The sequence below is a fragment of the Austrofundulus limnaeus genome, unplaced genomic scaffold (genome assembly GCF_001266775.1).
Source record: "Austrofundulus limnaeus strain Quisiro unplaced genomic scaffold, Austrofundulus_limnaeus-1.0 Scaffold10, whole genome shotgun sequence".
NCBI lineage: Eukaryota > Metazoa > Chordata > Actinopteri > Cyprinodontiformes > Rivulidae > Austrofundulus > Austrofundulus limnaeus.
In genome coordinates, this window is record NW_013952412.1 from 527171 (window position 1) to 544418 (window position 17248).

General features: G+C 39.0%; 1 protein-coding gene across 2 annotated transcripts in view; it reads left to right on the forward strand.

Annotated features, from left to right (window-relative positions):
- gnas (GNAS complex locus) overlaps positions 1–14847 on the forward strand; it is a 33203-nt gene extending 18356 nt beyond the window's left edge. For both annotated transcript variants that reach the window (XM_014001702.1, XM_014001703.1), the window contains 8 exons: positions 4772–4869; positions 9468–9522; positions 9937–10010; positions 10153–10211; positions 10305–10425; positions 12253–12383; positions 12562–12629; positions 12764–14847. In XM_014001702.1, coding sequence (XP_013857156.1) covers positions 4772–4869; positions 9468–9522; positions 9937–10010; positions 10153–10211; positions 10305–10425; positions 12253–12383; positions 12562–12629; positions 12764–12910 — 753 coding nt within the window. In that variant the 3' untranslated portion in view covers positions 12911–14847. The remainder of the gene's footprint in view (positions 1–4771; positions 4870–9467; positions 9523–9936; positions 10011–10152; positions 10212–10304; positions 10426–12252; positions 12384–12561; positions 12630–12763) is intronic.
- Positions 14848–17248: the final 2401 nt, after the last annotated feature.

Consider the following 17248-nt stretch of genomic DNA (forward strand, 5'->3'; position numbering starts at 1 on the left):
TATATATACACACACATATACACATAAGCACACTAAAAAAAGAATAAAAAAATTAAAAGATAAATTTCAGCACAGTAGATGGTGTGACACAATAACAGCACAACAGTACAATCAGTGTGTCAAATGTAGGACCTGTAAGCAACTTAGCATCATTTCACATTTCTTAGGGATGAATGAATAAATTCATTGCACTTAATCTTCACTAAAACAAGTGTGTAAATAGATTAAACATCACTCTACAAACAAGAGCAAAAATAAATAGTAAGAATCAGTCAGTTAATTATTAATACTTTCTACAGTCTGAGCATCATGTGGAGATTAGCCTCTCACTCATGCAGGGAGCAGTTTTTATCACTGTTCTCGTCATGTCGCTCGTATTCCAAAACAAAATCTGCGCTCTTCCTTTCTTCTGTCCATCAAGAGATAATCCACGGGCAACATTCTGCTGATGTCAAAACCGTAAAAAGCGTGCTGTCCTCGCTTCTGCCCGCTAGAACCACCGGAGTGAGAGGAGGTTCTGCTCGGTTGGAATGGAGACTCTTTTGGACCGAGGCTGAACCGAGCCGAACCGCAAAGCTGCTGCCAGGGTGGAGGTTAGTTTTAGCTCCGGTTTAAAACGTTCACGGTTCTGTGCTCCCACGGAAAAATTGTGCGTGACAACTTTGCACTTAGCTTCAACTCTGTTTTTGATGAAAATAGAAAGTTCTGCTGCCGACATTCTTGCTAACTTGTTAACGCAGCATGTTGTTGTGATCACGTGAGCGCTGCATGCTGGATCCAAGCGCTGCTGGATAGAAACACTGGAGCGGAGTCAGTGGACTGCTGGAATGGACTGCTAATATCGGAGCGCTTATATCGGATATTTTTTATGCAGGCCGATAAAATCCGATACTCGTTTTTTGGCTGATATCGGACCGATATCAATATCAGATCGGGACACCCCTAAAAAACACTGCTTTCCAACTTTTCTCTTATACTGTACTTCTGTCCTCTGTTTACCTCCTCTAAACGTCTTTTCTTCTCCTCCTGGTTGGAGACAGTAGTAATGCGTTTTGGTCCGGTCGTGAATGAGGAGGGTTAAGAAAAGATTACCGGGTCTATTGTTTTATGTTATGTAATAAAGATTAACAGCACGACTCACCTTGCACTACAACCCCTGGCTTTTCACAATAGAATCACGCTTAAATCTCCATGCGTCTCCACATCTCCATATTAAAGTCGCATTATACTGTATCTAACTGCACGTCACTGAAGAGGTGTTTACTACATTCAGCGGCGGCGAAAACAGGATGTTTTTTTAACGTCAGCCGATGTAAGAAGCTGAACCGCCACCTGCCGATGCAACAATAAAATTAGCATGCTAACGCACATAGCGGTGCAACAAGGAAAAGTGTCCCCCGGGAAACAGTTCACTGGCGGCCGCGACGAAACGTTCCGCACGTGTTCAGGCTTTTTAAACCGGTATGTCGGTATTCAGAAAATTCATATCACAACAAAAATAAAAAACGGTATTCAGTACGAACCGATATACCGCCCAGCACTATTAGCAAGTAGATTTTTTGAACAAATCCATCAGAAAATGTAAATAAAACATGACCAGTGTAGATGGTTAGCTGTATATTTTCTGCACAAACCTGGTTGCATTAAGTTCCCCATCTTATTCTAAGAGATGCTGCTTCTGTTCAGTCACAGAATCTACCCCACTGCTGTATGTGTTACACTTCAGCTGAGCTGTTGGGAAGTGCTTATTTATTGCTGCGTATCATCGGTTCCCGTTTGGCTTTACTTGTTTGACTTGTTTTTGACGAGCGCTGCATAGTTTCCAAGTTACAAAACAGGATGGCGAAAGTGTATTTTGCCTGTCACTGGAATTTGTATGAGGGACTGTGTGTGTGGGTGTGCGTGAGTGAAGAGAGGTGTGCGCTCGAAGGCGTCATAGACACCCACTGTCACTTCCACTCACATATGCACATCGTCACATCGTTTCCATTACATGTAGGTACGTTTAATCTTACGTCTACAAGGTTTTCATGTGGCAACCTGTAGAAATTAGGGTGTCTCTGTTTTGAAAAGAGAGTTAAACTTAGCCCAAATGATCAGACAACATGAGTATGGCCGTTAACCATAATGCTTTGTGTCATTGATGAGTTGTTTCAATTTTAGACCAGACTGCTGAAGAACAACAGAAAAATCTTTTGTTCAGTGATGTGAAATACTTTTGCTATTTATTTCTCTTTTTCTAAAAAAACTGTCAGCACAGTTATGTTGGTTAATGCAAATTGTTCGTAATCTACAAAGTATTACAAATCTGATTTGAAACAACAGCGTGTGAAAGCCTTGTGTAAAGGCAAAGTTTTCTGTTGCATTCAGGGTCATTTCATTGCACAGGAAGAATCTATTCTGTTTTTAGACTTCTGTCCCGTTACCTGTAAATTAAAGTGATGGGACAGTTTCTGTTATATTCGGCTACTGAAAGGCGCAAGTGATAATGTATTTGTCTGTTCGTGTATACTTGCCTGTCTGTTAGAAACATTTTAGAAACAGCTAGACAATACTCTTAAAAAATTAATCACTAGATGTCCATCTATAACTAGAGATGGACTGATATGAGTTTGTTTTTTCGACCAATGTCAGTCTTTAGAATTCATAGCAGTTGTTAGTGATGTGAAATACCCATTTTTATAATATCTTTTTGACTAATATGGGATTTTCATCTAGCAAAAAATAATGATTATTTGACTTAACCCTTAAATAACATGTACTTAAAAAAACTACATTATGGGCTATAATATGCTGGTTGTAGCATCTGCTGCTACATCTTCACCTTCCAACATGGTACTCAGTTGAATATGCACAGATATGGCAGATTGCTTATTTTTCAAAAGTGTCCAATATTTCCAGTTTGATTAATCTCTATCTGCAGCTGATTAGCTTTTAAAGTAAGCCTGATTCAAGATGGTCGCCACAGCTGATCAACCTTGCAAACACAAAAATGGTTATGACTCGGTTATAACCTGGTTGGCAGGTGATACTGTATGACAATGTGATGTCAGTTACATTAAATACATTATTATTTTACATTATGCTAGACTGTGAGGTGAAGGACTGAGCAGAGGTTTCTGTAAAACAAGAAAAGTTATTGAGGCATTAATATTTATAGAAAGATTTACCATTTTGTCTCTTTAAAACATTCGTACATTCTAGGTCAGTCAAAGCATATACCAATTACGAAGTAATCTGTATCTAATTAGGTTATCTGTTGTTTAGGTGAAGTTAGATGCAGTCATGCTACGTTCACACCAAACACATTTTGAGCATCTAAAACGCGCCCAACGCCTCAAGTTGGACTTGACCGGGACAGAGACTAGATGCGCGTCTGAAGAGGGAGGAGCGTCTTGGTTTTTTTCCAGTCTGTCTTTAATGACGGTGAAATAAAGATAAAATAAAGAAAATGGCTTTGCTTCATTTACTAAAGAGCAAGCGAACGTTTTGCACACACCAGACAATTAATTCAGCAGATCATTTAGAGGCAGTCCGTTTGGTTTGTTTCATCACTCCAGGAGCTGCGAGCTGACAAACTATTTTTTTGTCCCGAGCCCAGTTTAACACATCAGTCAGTTTAACGAGCTGCTGACCCACATCTGTGCTGATATCTCCAGCCAGAACACCAACTACAGATGGTCGATTTCAGCTAAAGAGCTCCTGTCCGTCTGTTTCAGGTTAGTGGGCAACATTGAGGAAACTGTCACAAGGAAAAATGATTCTCTCTGGTTGATGCGACGTGTCGAGCAGCAAAATTTCAGATTATTGAACTCGAGCGTCGGCTGCTTTGGACGCACCGCATGCACGGAAAACGCTCGACCACATTTACCGCTTCTTTGCGCTCCGCGTTAAACGGACTTGACGCGCTGCGTGACCCCTAGACTCGTGTCCGCCATAAACTTTGCATGTAAACCGGCCGCTCCTGCAGCTCAAAATGTGTTTGGTGTTAACGTGGCGCTAGAGAGGACATGGAGGTAGTCTGAGTGAGATGGAGGAGGTTGACTTGCTGTGGAGAACACGGAGAGGGGGAACAGCAGAAAAAAAGATTCATAGCTAAAGTGTTTTATTGTTTTTGTGCTTGTGGTGATGACAAATGGTTTTTAGTGCACATTTTAGTGTCCCTTCTTCAACTTACAAGAAAACCTTAGAGGAAACATGTGTGTCCAGTATAAACATCAAGAAGCTGAACTGAAGAGCTCAAATGATGCTGACATGTCTAAAGTGTTGAGTTGTGGGGTGCCTCCTTTATTTTTTTTCACCACTATTTACATTTAAAGACACGTACACGGGCATTGCCCAGCCATATTGTTCACTGCATGTGGTGTCAACAAAACCTCTGCGCACTCGTTGACCTCAGACACACATCGACAACAGACAACCTTGTGTCGTCTTTTCTGTCTGCTTTAATATCTGTCATATTTGGAGCAAAGACACAATGTCTCTTACTTGTAGAAACACTTCCTGTCTTAGATTTACTGCGATGAATAGTTTGTTGATTCGGTTAACCAAGCAAAAGCATGTGTGTAAACTTCCATTTATTCTAATGTAAACCAGCTGTATGGTTTCTTTTCATTTCGTTGACGTAATTTTAACCAGCACGATGATTGACGGCAGTAAAAATTACTCTGCAGAAACATGAAACACCCTTTCTGGATATGGATCTTTTGATCAGTCTCCTTCGCTTCTGCCTTTTGTCGTTAATTCTCTTTTCTCTCCTCTCCTTCTTCAGGAGTTTTACGATAATGCAAAGACATTGTGGCAGGATGAAGGAGTCCGGGCATGCTACGAAAGATCCAATGAGTATCAACTAATCGACTGTGCCCAATAGTAAGTAACTTCCTGAAAATTTAATTTCAAAGGCCTTTCCACTCTGTTCGGAACATGCTACACACGCTCTGATACTGATGATGATGATTTTTGTGAAGGTTTTAACGGTGGTTTTTCTCACTGATGGAGCACATTTTGTGTGTATTGTTTTTCATAAACCATGAACATAATAAAGGCCGCCCATTTTATTTAAATCAATACGGAGTTAACTAAAATTCTGTTGTTTAACCTTTTCGGTAAATCTATTTTGTGTGGGGAAAAAAGTGGTAAAACAACCAGGATCCCAAAAACTATTTAAAAAAACTTCTGAAAAGTCTGAAGAAAATCCAGTTTTTTGCTCCTTTGTTGTGTACTTGGAGTTTCTAGGAGTGCAAAAAAGTTTACTTTGGTCTTGCAATGTTGCATAGATATCTTTTTATTCCGTTTGGGTCATATTGTTCAATCCGTTCTGTTTTCTCAATATTCCATAACGTTTTCTGAACACAAATGTCACAGTATTTGCTAAAAATGGTTATGGGCTTTGAGCCTATCAATTTTGCAAAGCTGCAGTTGTGCAGGTTTGTCGTTTTAATTGTTCTCTGGCTCTGGGTCAGACTTTGGTTCCAACATGTAAGGCTGGATAGACAGGTCTTCTATTGTTGACATATTTTATTTAATTTGTAAATTTAAAAAAAAAGCTGTGTTGCTAGATGGTTGTATCTCTGCTGTTAAACTTCAAAATGACTGAACGGGACGGAGTGGACAAGGATCATTGGGAGTGAGACCTGGAATGGGGCAGGGTGTGAAATGCCTCATTTGCATTTAAAGAGACAGCACCAAAACGAGTTGATCTCAGGGGCTCCTCAGAACAGGAGTGAAAGAGGGGCTTGTAACAAGGAATTCAGACCAAAGGATTGCAGTTTCACTTTATATAGACACCAAATAATATTCATTTTGGTCAGGAATACAGAGATTTAGGGCTTTACTTTAGTCATTATGGTAAATATTAATATTGTTTGATCAAGTCCATAAACTTGCAGTAACTTCTGGTAAGTGGCTCTGTATTACACCCTGCAATAAGGAAAGAAATGGCAACATTTTTCCTGGAGAATAACAATCAGACCTAATTTTATCACTTCGTCTGAACTGCATTGCTTACTTTTCTGCACTCCCTGAAAAACAACTCTAACTTTTGAAAAAAATAGTTTTTATTTAAAGAGAATAGATTGTGTGATCCGCTGAAGGAGAGTTCATTGTCTAATAATGTTGATAACTACATTAATGATGGAGTAATTAACCATCTCTGTCATGGTGCTTACGTGTTTCAGTGCAGCGCAGCAATATCCCAGAGGTTATGACTAAAATGTGATCAGACCTGATAAAATGGTAAATTTGTCTTGACATCAGTGGATGCTCTGCTCCTCTATGATAAACACAGCAGATGCTGCAGAGCTACATGAGTTTGGATTTTAGAACCTTTTACACTTAAAACCGTCCAAAACAACCCGATGTGTAAATAATGTGCTGTATTTATGTCTGAGAGAGATTTTAAACAGCTTTACTGTGTGTTTCATAACTCGGTTGTGAAAGATGCAGCTCTTGTCTGTGTTTTTGACCCGTGTCAGATGTTCTGTTGAGACAGCTGTGACCCCCGCTTTGCACTTTCCAGGGTCTGCTGTGTTGTTTAGTACTTGTCATTTATGAATTTCAGAATTGTATTAAAAATGTTCATTCTAATAGAAAAAGTTAAAAAATAATAAAAGACTTTAGTTTAAAACAATCCTTATAAAAGTGCTTAAAAAAAACAAGGCTCTTCAGTAACATCTAGTGGCAACTGAATGATAACACTTTGTGCCAACCATCCCCACCAACTGGCTTCAGAAACATTTGGTCCTCTTTCTGCAACTCTTGGGTCATCTTTCAGGAATAAATAAGAATAAACAAACTTTTAAGTTTAACATATTTATATATAATACTAGTAATAACGGTAAATACGGCTTGTTCTTCCTCAAGTGAAGATCTTACACATTTTATCATGAATATGAAAGAAAATATAAAAATTAGGTGTGTTCGTGTACCTTAAAATGTGTTCGTAACCAGATAGAAAATACACCAATATTTGAATGTTTGAATGTGAAGAGTTATACAAATACAGCAGCGCTGGGCTGGACCATGTTTTATTCTCTCCGGTCATTCAGCAACTCAGTCCAGGAAGTATTGTTACTTATAACAACTTCAAGATCTGACCCCGCCTACTAAGTTTGACATCACTGTGGGGAACACTGTCCTGCTCTGGGGTCAAATCCTCTCAACATAATTCCTTTTCAGCTACTGTTTCTTTTACATTCAGTAACTGTGTGTAGAATATGTGTTCAGGCCTGTAGCTACTTAATACTTCCTGCTCTGGGAGACCATATCGTCCAGTCATCCAGACCAGTTTGTACATAAAATCATCAATTTAATCACACAAATAATCACACAGTAGTTTATAACACTATATCATATTTCACCTAAGAAGAAACTATATTATGTGAAGTGTCTTTTAAAAATCAGTGGATAAATAATCCAACAAATTTCTTCAAATATATTGGAATATTATGTTGCCTTGAGGTTGTTTGTAAATATTTTGTCCCAGTGTTTAGACAAAATAAAAGTCGTGGAGGAGTCATGAAACAGCAGCAGATTGTCATGTTTAGAAGCAAACATGGCAGAGGCTGAGTCATCTACAGATAAGAGGATGTTGGTGGGGGGGGTTGCATTCGAGGAGAATAACTTTAGTTCTCCTCTTGAAACAACAGACCTGCAGCCTCGACTGCTTTTTTTTATCCTTCACTTACTCTGAAATTTATTTAAGTCTTTAGGTCGTTTTGATGTTTTAGGGGTTTAAAGACAAATGAACCCCCCACCCCTCTTTTTCTCCCTCAGATTGTTGAGATAGTTCAGCCCAATGTTTTAGCTCCCGCCCCCTTCTTGGTTGCACACACTTCCAGCCCAAAAACACAAACTCATCCTGCTTTTGATTTTGCTTCGCTGCTCCTCCTCCTCCTGCCTTCGGTTTCTCCATCCGTCTGTCTATCTTCTCTCTTGAGCAACTCCAGCTGCACAAGATTGGGAGCTGATAGACTATTAATAGCGCCTGTAGTTGGCTCTCCATGGTTACCGTGCTGCAGGCCAGGGTACTGGGGAGCTATTTTTGAATATCTGCTCCATAATGTCAAACGCCGCTACACTTTTATTTCTGCCTCTCTTCTTCCTTTTTGATTCATGGCTTTATAAAAAAAAAAACCTTCTAAAAACGTTTATAATATTTTATTATTTTTAGAAGATTCAAATTTCTGCTGCCCTTTAATTGATTTTTACACATGTACAGTTTCAACCAGATGTTTAAATGCATTATAAAAAGGCGTAACATTTTTTTTTTCATTGTTTTATCTGGGCATTGTAACCAAAGATGATCAGAGTTGTGGAGGTCAACAGTTCCTGTCTTATCTTGGCTGATTTGTTTAGTTTTTTTTCCATGTCGTCACACGAAGAAGCGGTGTGTTTTGAGGTGTGCCTTGAAATGCGCCCACAGGTGTGGCTCCAATTAAATGTTGTTAACGAACAAATCTTCTAAAGCCGTGACGTCGTCATCTGGGCTTTCCCCAGACAGTTTGATGGTGTTATAGTTCATCAACTCTTGACTTTGAGGATAATAAAAAAAAAAAATTCTCTCTCATTATTCAGGCATTTGACAAATGGAAAACCCCAACCATAACTGACGTAAAACAGGGTTTAGTTTGATTTAATGTCAGACAGCAAGGCAGAAAAAAATGGTTGTGATTTTCATACATTGTTAGTTTGTTTCTTGACATATTGGACCATTTCTTCAGTTCTCATAAATCAGTAAAAATACTACATGCTGTTATTTTAGCTGCTCTGTTTTTATCAGCAACATCTAAAATATGTATTATTTTAAAAAGTGTGATTGTCGTGTTTGCTTTGAGAGTGTAAACTGCTTCTTGAGCGGCCTTAGTTTAGTAAAATGAGTTCAAGTCTGATGAGCTGACAGCTAGTCTGAATGCAGCCTAGAACAAAGTGCTGCCGTCTTAAAACAACTCCAATCATAAACATTTCAAGGTGAAAAACTTGTCAGTTTCTTTTCTTTTTACATTATTGTTAATTTAGCTGTAAGTGGATATTTATAGAGTCCTGTGACTGTTAACGCCATCATTAACACCAGCTGGTGTGGGAACATGTTGCATTTCTGGGACAGCCAGGGGTTAAATCTGACAGATTTAAAATTATTTCCACTGAAATAAATGTGCTGTGCAAAAGGTTTTAAATGAAGGTGTTTTTCATGAACTGCAGTTAAATTTTAAAGACTAGACCTGGTTTAAGTTGACAACAATCCTCTTCGCTCACTTTGGGCTAGCTGTTAGCTCATCCGCTACGTCAGAATTAGACGTTTATTTGGAACTTTTACACAAACTCAAATATGTCAGAACCGTTCTGTTTAAGGGTAGACCATCTCCATTTTGTTTTTTATACATCTGTAAGTGTTGTTCAACAACCTCTCAAGTTGTGCAATGTACACGAATGTCTCTGTAACCATTGTGGTACCTTTTGTGTCTTTTCAGCTTTCTAGATAAGATCGACATTGTGCAACAGAATGACTACACTCCATCTGATCAGGTTGGTACTTTGAGCTGTTAGAGATTCAGTTGTTTTTTTTTTTAAATCGGGGTCAGTAATATGCTATAATATGGTTAAGCTTGCAACAAAACCTTAGTCAAATTTAAAGCCTAGCAGTGCCTTTTTGAGTAAAAAGAAAAGATGTTGGAAGCCTCTGTTAAAACCTAATCAGTTTTAAATTTAACGCACTATAAATACTCACAAGTCTTAATCTTTGTAGTTGTTTAGGCCTCAAATTGGCTTAAAAACAAGGGCAAAAATAAAGTTAATATTGGCTTGTTTGCTCGATTTTCCCTTGTTCTAATAAAATAAAGCTATGGAAGTTGGTGACTCTTATTTATTGTGATGGTTTGTATTTAAACATTAATGTCTGTATATTAGCTGAGATTTAATCCAAAACCGTTCTTTTCACAGGATTTGCTTCGCTGCAGAGTACTGACTTCAGGGATCTTTGAGACAAGATTTCAAGTGGACAAAGTTAATTTCCAGTAAGTAATAAGAGGAAAGGGAATGCATTTTTTTAAATAGCCTAGTGGCTCAATATATGTAAACACATGGATTGTTGGAGTGATTTCTCCAGATGGTGGCAGTGTTTCATATATTTACACAGACATCTCTTGTCCCACACAGTATGTTTGATGTTGGTGGTCAGAGAGACGAACGCAGGAAATGGATTCAGTGCTTTAACGGTAAACCTCTGTTCACTCCTTCCTCCCACTTCACTCAGCTCATGTAGTTTCTAACTAATGGTTTGTCTAATTTGACTCCCTTGTCCCTCTCAGATGTAACGGCCATCATCTTCGTGGTGGCCAGTAGCAGTTACAACATGGTGATCCGGGAGGACAATCAGACCAACCGTTTACAGGAGGCTCTCAACCTCTTCAAGAACATCTGGAACAACAGGTGACGGGAGAAACCACACCATTCTTTATGATAAGAGTCTGATAGACGTCTTATCAGATGTTTACATAGAGGGACTTGAAAGTCTCTGTTCAGGATTAGTTACGTGCAGCATCTAACATTCAGGAGCAGTTTCAAAACCTAAAAGGCTCTGTTCAAGCTGCAGGTCAATTGATTATTTGCTTAATGCTTTTGCGTGGACGTTCACATAATATTTTAAATGCGACCTCCGTCAGACTCCAGTGTGAACTCTCCACAGCACTGATGCGAGCCACATGCGCAGAAGACATGATGTCACATTAAAGTGCCTGTGACATGCATATTCTTCAAATATAAAAAGTCAAAGAAAACATCTTTATATTTAAGAAAGTTGGAACAATACACACGATTTAACCCATTTAGTCACAGAAATGGCGCATTTTCTTTTGAACGTGACTCAACCTTAGTGAAACAGGAAGTGACATCAAAGCTTTAACAAAGAAAACTCTCTGGTCTTTATTTATTGAAACAATACTATTTGAACTCTGACTCTTCATCTCTCTCTGATAGTGACTCTTAATATAATATCTTTAAATATAATCTTAAGAAACATCAGATTCTGCTCTACAGTCTGTGTTGTTGGCTGTTGTAGCACTGCTCTGTTCACATTCAGACATTCCCCTTTGACATCACTTCCTGTTAATTTACAGGCAGAAATCTCAACTGTTCATCTCAGCGACATGAAATTTCTTTTGCAATATTTTGTCAATGACATCTTTTCAAAAATGCATTCATGTGTATTACAAAAAAATTGACGTTGCATGCACTTTAAGCTCACTGTTCACTGAAGTAAACATGGGTGCTACATGTTAACATGACGATTCTGAAGTTGTGCAATCAGAGCAGATTAAATAATTTTCTGACGCTCTTTTGTTGTTTTCATTTGACCCAGCCTCTGGCTGACGGCTCTGGTGCAGCATTTTATTTATGGAACAGAGCAACGTGCTGGAAGTAAAGCTAACTGAAGGATCGATCCTGTAACTTTAGTATCTGTACGGTCCAAGACAAACGTCATTTTCATATATTGTGTGCGCAGTTACAAGATTAAAACGACACCAGGTTTGCATCAATATTGTAAACACTTGGATTGATCCGCTCACCCTCACTGACGTAAAAGTCGGATAAGATGCAAAATGACTGTTACTTGACTGTTCAGAGTGATGATGTCAGTTTAAAATGCATAAAAAAACAGATATGTATCTGATTAAGTACCCCTTACAGAAAAGGCCTGGGTCACCTGCAGTGTACACATACAGTGGGGAGAACAAGTATTTGATACACTGTTGATTTTTCAGGTTTTCCCACTTGCAAAGCTTGTAGATGACTGTAATTTTTATCATAGGTACTCTTCAACTGTGAGTGATGGAATCTAAAACAAAAATCCAGAAAAATACAATGTATGATTTTTAAATAATTAATTTCCATTTTATTGTGTGAAATAAGTATTTGATACACCAGAAAAATGAAACTTAATATTTGGTACAGAAACCTTTGTTTGCAATTACAGAGATCAGACGTTTCCTGTAGTTCTTGACCAGGTTTGCACACACTGCAGCAGGGATTTTGGCCCACTCCTCCATACAGATCTCCTCCAGAGCCTTCAGGTTTYGGGGCTGTCGCTGGGCCACACGGACTTTAAGCTTCCTCCAAAGATTTTCTATTGGATTCAGGTCTGGAGACTGGCTAGGCCACTCCAGGACCTTAAGATGTTTCCTACGGAGCCACTCTTTAGTTGCCCTGGCTGTGTGTTTTGGGTCGTAAAATGCTTTTCTGTGTTGTGTTTTTCCTTAGGTGGCTGCGGACCATTTCTGTCATCTTGTTCCTAAATAAACAGGACCTGCTTGCAGAAAAAGTGATAGCAGGGAAATCCAAAATTGAGGAATACTTCCCTGAATTTGCTCGTTACACGACACCAGATGATGGTGAGCAGCTTAATTGTTCACCACGACTTCCTACTAACGTTCATTTTATAGCCTCAAGTTTAGAAAGAGTTGGAATGATATGTAAAGTACAAGACTTGTATTACATGTGGAAACTTGTATTTAGTTACATTTTTCGGTTCTTGTAACTTGATCTCATTTGTCTCCAATCATCTGACAGCGTTTGCAGAACAAGGAGAAAATACACAAGTTACAAGAGCAAAGTACTTCATAAGAGATGAATTCTTGGTAAGCACAACTTTTCATTTATCTGTTATTAAAGATGTAGGTTTTCTAAACAATACAAATTGGAGCAATTGTTGGTGCTTTTTTAAAACAAAGAGAAGGATGTAAAATGTTTTTTCTCCCCCCTTTTTTTGCAGAGGATCAGCACAGCCAGTGGGGATGGGAGGCACTACTGTTACCCCCACTTCACCTGCGCCGTCGACACGGAAAACATCCGCCGTGTCTTCAATGACTGTCGAGACATCATCCAGCGGATGCACCTGCGTCAGTACGAGTTGTTGTGATGGGAACGAAACATTGTTTGCCAAAAAAAAAACATTTAAACAAATACGATCAGACTACAGAGAGAGGAAAAAAAAAACACTGAATGCTGAGTCTTCGAACTCCCCTTTTTCACAGATGTGTGTGAGCGCCGGAGACAGAAATACGGCCAAAGTACAAACACACACACACACTTGCCGTAAACACACCCTGAGCCCAGAACTACCCCTGATGCAAACTCCCTACCTGATGTAGAAAGAGCTGTTTAGATGATGGGGTTTCAGGAACTACTACAAAAAAATAAAGAAAGAAATAAAAGAAATCGGACTTAAATTTCCTCCTCCAGCCATAGTTCAACCTCTTCACTTTTTGACATCATATATTGTGCTTCACACGTCCTCTTTCCCTGGCAGAGCGGCCCGGTCTGTGCTGAGTTTCCTACAGCTGAGATTGTGTTGCTAAAACTGTAGTGCAACTGGACGGGATTTAAAGATAACTGCTGAATTACTGCAAACCGTGCGTCAGAGCTGAACACTGCGTCAAACTAAAAACCATACACAAGCACTGTGCTCAGGACTTGAACCGTGCACACCAGTCCTTCCTATCACTTACAGATATCTTTGAATTCAACGTATCACACCTGCTTTTTATGGAGTCGGCAGAACCGGGTGGGGTCCGGGGAGCTACTGACCTGTGTTGTCGACGTTGCCGGACCGATTCATCGGGACTTTGGAGAATAAAGGAATCGAGTGAGCGCCGGAGTCCCGAGGAGCACCAGCGTCACCACGAACTGAACCGGACCACGGGTGTGTGACCAGGGCTCGGAGGACAGGACAGGATCGACGGCGATGACTCTTCCCCAGAACTGTTTTTTGCCTCCTGACTCTCTGCCTTGTTAACTGTGGAGCAAAATGTGCGGAGGATATATTGAATTTAAGACAAAAACAAACAAAAGAAATTTAAAAAAAGCCAACTTTTATGGAATTGAAATGGAGTGCAGAAAGCATTCTTCTACAGTACAGTACCATATAAGTTAATGAGAACTCATGTTTTACTGTCTTCACAGCTGTTTTTGTCTGTGTAGACTTTTGTGCCATTGTGCCCTGTGCGCTCTTTCTTTACTCTGTCAATCGCCCTCCTGTTTTATTTTTTTAAACCTGACATTTTGTTTTGCTTCATCCCCACCTCCTGTTCTCTTCTTCCTTCACCACTTAACATTTGCACTTTCCTGGAAGTGTTTATTTGTTTCAAGAGAAAATTAAATCTAATAATCCTGAACAATTGAGGGGGTAAAAAAAATAAAATGACCTCTACCAGAACTCTTTTTTTTTTTTTTTTTTTTTTTGCATTCATGAGGTTAAACAACCTGCCCACAGCTCCCTGTCATTCCTCTCCCATCATTCCTCCCCTCCTTGGCCTCTTGCTCCTCTGTATGTCTGTCTTTATTTTACTGCTGAACTATTATTCTTGTACAGACTGTAAAATGTATTATTTTGTACAACTTTATTGAAAAAAAACTGAACTTTTAGAAGATCCCTGTGCCTTGATCACGACTGTACGTGTGTAATGAGCTAAAGTGGGTGTCATACTGCGCTGTAAAGCTTGGCCAAACCCCGCCCCCCTCCTAACTCCATGCCATCCTCGCTTCTTCTCTTTCTTTAACCCTCCTGTTTCTCTATATCGCTATTTTTATTTTTCTTGTTTGTTGCTCTTCCTCCTCAGAAATGGAGGACAACCATGTGTAGCTTTTGTATTTTTTTTCCGTTTTCTTTCCCCTTCCTTCACATTCTCCCTTTATGATTTAAATATCTATTTTTGGATCCATATACCCCAAAAGATAAATATATGAAATGTATATGGGTTTTAAAAAAAAAAGTATTTTATTAGAATCAAATGAACCATGACAAATTGTACACTTGATAGTGTGCGTATTGCTATAACTTAAATCCTTTCAACTGAAGTTGTGTTCAGGTTTCTTCTGTTTGACATCTGCATATTTAAAAGGTTATGCAGGAGGTGACCGATGCAAAACATTCTCACAAAAACATCTTTTAGTTTAAAAAAAATTTAAGTTTGCGCAGCAGTGGCAGCTTGTAGTTTCAACATCTCGCTCATCTCTGAACCGTTCTCTTCATTTATTCAAATATGGGTCTCTGCTTTTTGACCAGGAGTTTTAAAATGAAAGGTTTTTATTTAAGATGTATCATTGGTATGAAAAAAAAAACACTACAGAAACTGGTCTCTCTCAAGCTGAATCTTGGCAATCTTATCCCTAGATTTTGATCCATCATAAGGGATGTTATAAATCTACGCCAGAGGAAGTGAAGTTTCCTGTTCATTTACCCAACATTTCCTTTTCAGATAAACACTCTGCATTTATTGGAACAAACATCACGGTTATAAAGTCTTGAAAGGAGAGCCTTCAGTTCTGAAATAAAATCATGTGAAATTAAATTCATCGGTATATTTAAAAAATCTGATAAAAGTAATGCATATTTAAAGATGAGGCTTTTTAAAGGCTGATTATTGGTGTGTTTTTTTTGTTTGTTTGTTTCAGCGCCAAAACTACCAATTCAGAATCCATCTATCTCGCATGTCTAACATGCTAAAGTTTAAAACTTGTTTTTTATCCAAACAATGAAGTTAGTTTCTGCTTGTTTCTCATAACATTTCTTTTCTTTATAATTTCTCTTATGATGGGGAAAGTTGTTTTTTTTTTTTCTAACCTTCCAATGTGTCCTCAGTCCAAACAGATCAAAAACCTTAAAAAATACTTTAGTCTTTGGTTCATTTTGAGCTTTGAAACTATGTTAACGATTTGACAGGTGGCTTACTTTGGTAATGGTATTCTCAAATAAGTTTTTTTGTGATTGACTAATTTGACAAATGGGGCTAAAGAAGGTTATTAAAACTGAGATAATTGTCACAGATGTCAGATCTAGATAAATAAGACTAATGCAGTTGAATGGACAGTATTGGTCTGTAAAATGTCAGCTGTTTTTTTATTCTTTAGGTCATCTCTTGGAGGGAAAGCAGGTAAAGATTTGAATGGAAATTCATATAAAAGCAAAATCAAGTCATGACACTGAACAAAACAAAACCAGATTTGAGGAAAGACTTGAAAGAAACATTTATTTCTGATGAAATGTTGAATATATGTAATGAATATATTGAATTTTAGAAATGGGAAAAACCTGATATAACGACTTACAGTCGATCCATGTCAGGTTTTCCGCTATTAGATCTTTGGAAAGCACCTTGTTGGTGCTAAAGTACTATTTATGTCAGTCAAACTGGTATGTGTTGTAGATTAAGTTAAAATATATGACTATGAAAGGCTGCTTGTGACAAAACCTGAAGATCCATTTTAAGTTGTGTTTTATGTGTAGACATGATTGGCCCCCCTGCAGCCCTACGTGTTGGACACTCAGGTGAAGAGAGGTGTAGAGCTGATCACCACCTGGTTGTGAGGGTGAACATCTGGACCCCAACATTCCCCATGGGGACATGGGACCTGAATGGGCCAGGTTCAAGACTGGCTCAGATGTGTTTTTCAGAAGCTGTGGCCTGAAGGTCATCATTGCTTTTCACTGCAACAACCAAAGGATCTGCTGGTGGAGGCCATCAAGCTGAAGAAGGAAACCTTCAGGGCTCGGCTGTCCCGGAGGACTCCTGAAGCAACCAGCGGGTACAAGAAAGACTGCAGCCCCCGTGGTTTTGGGGGAAAATGGTAAATAACTTTTAGTTGGCCTTGACGTTCCAGCTCAAAGTCAAGCTCATTTTTGGTGCAGGCTAGATTTCACAAGAGGTTTCGCTTGTTTTGGACCTTGGTGGTGGTGGTCATGGGAGATCACAAGGCCATAAGGTAGCCGGGCTCAGCCTTACAGATAGGGTGAGAGGCTCAGAGTAGAGCTGCTGCTGCTTCACATCAAAAGGAGTCATTTGGGCATCTGATCAGGAGACCTGAACCCCTTAATTTGAAGGTTTTCCAGACGTCCCACAGACAAGAGGCCACAGGGCAGACCCAGAATTCACTGGAAACCCAGGGAGTTGTGCGTCTTGGAAGATGTATGGGTTTCTCTCCTGGACCTGTTGCCTCCACGATCCAACTACAGATAAGTGGTAGAAGATGGAAATGATTTAAGCTGTCACAAATTTACTTTTTTAAACCATTTTTCTGCAAACCAATACTGTTCAGAGACCTATGCACAACATTTACTGCAACAAAATTTTGTAGTAATATTTTCATAGCTTTCTATCTCATAAAATTATAAATATTACATTTTGTTCCGCCTGCCATTATGTATTACGTTTCCAGGGGGCGCTGTTGTTTCTGACTACAAATTGACTTCAATTAAAAG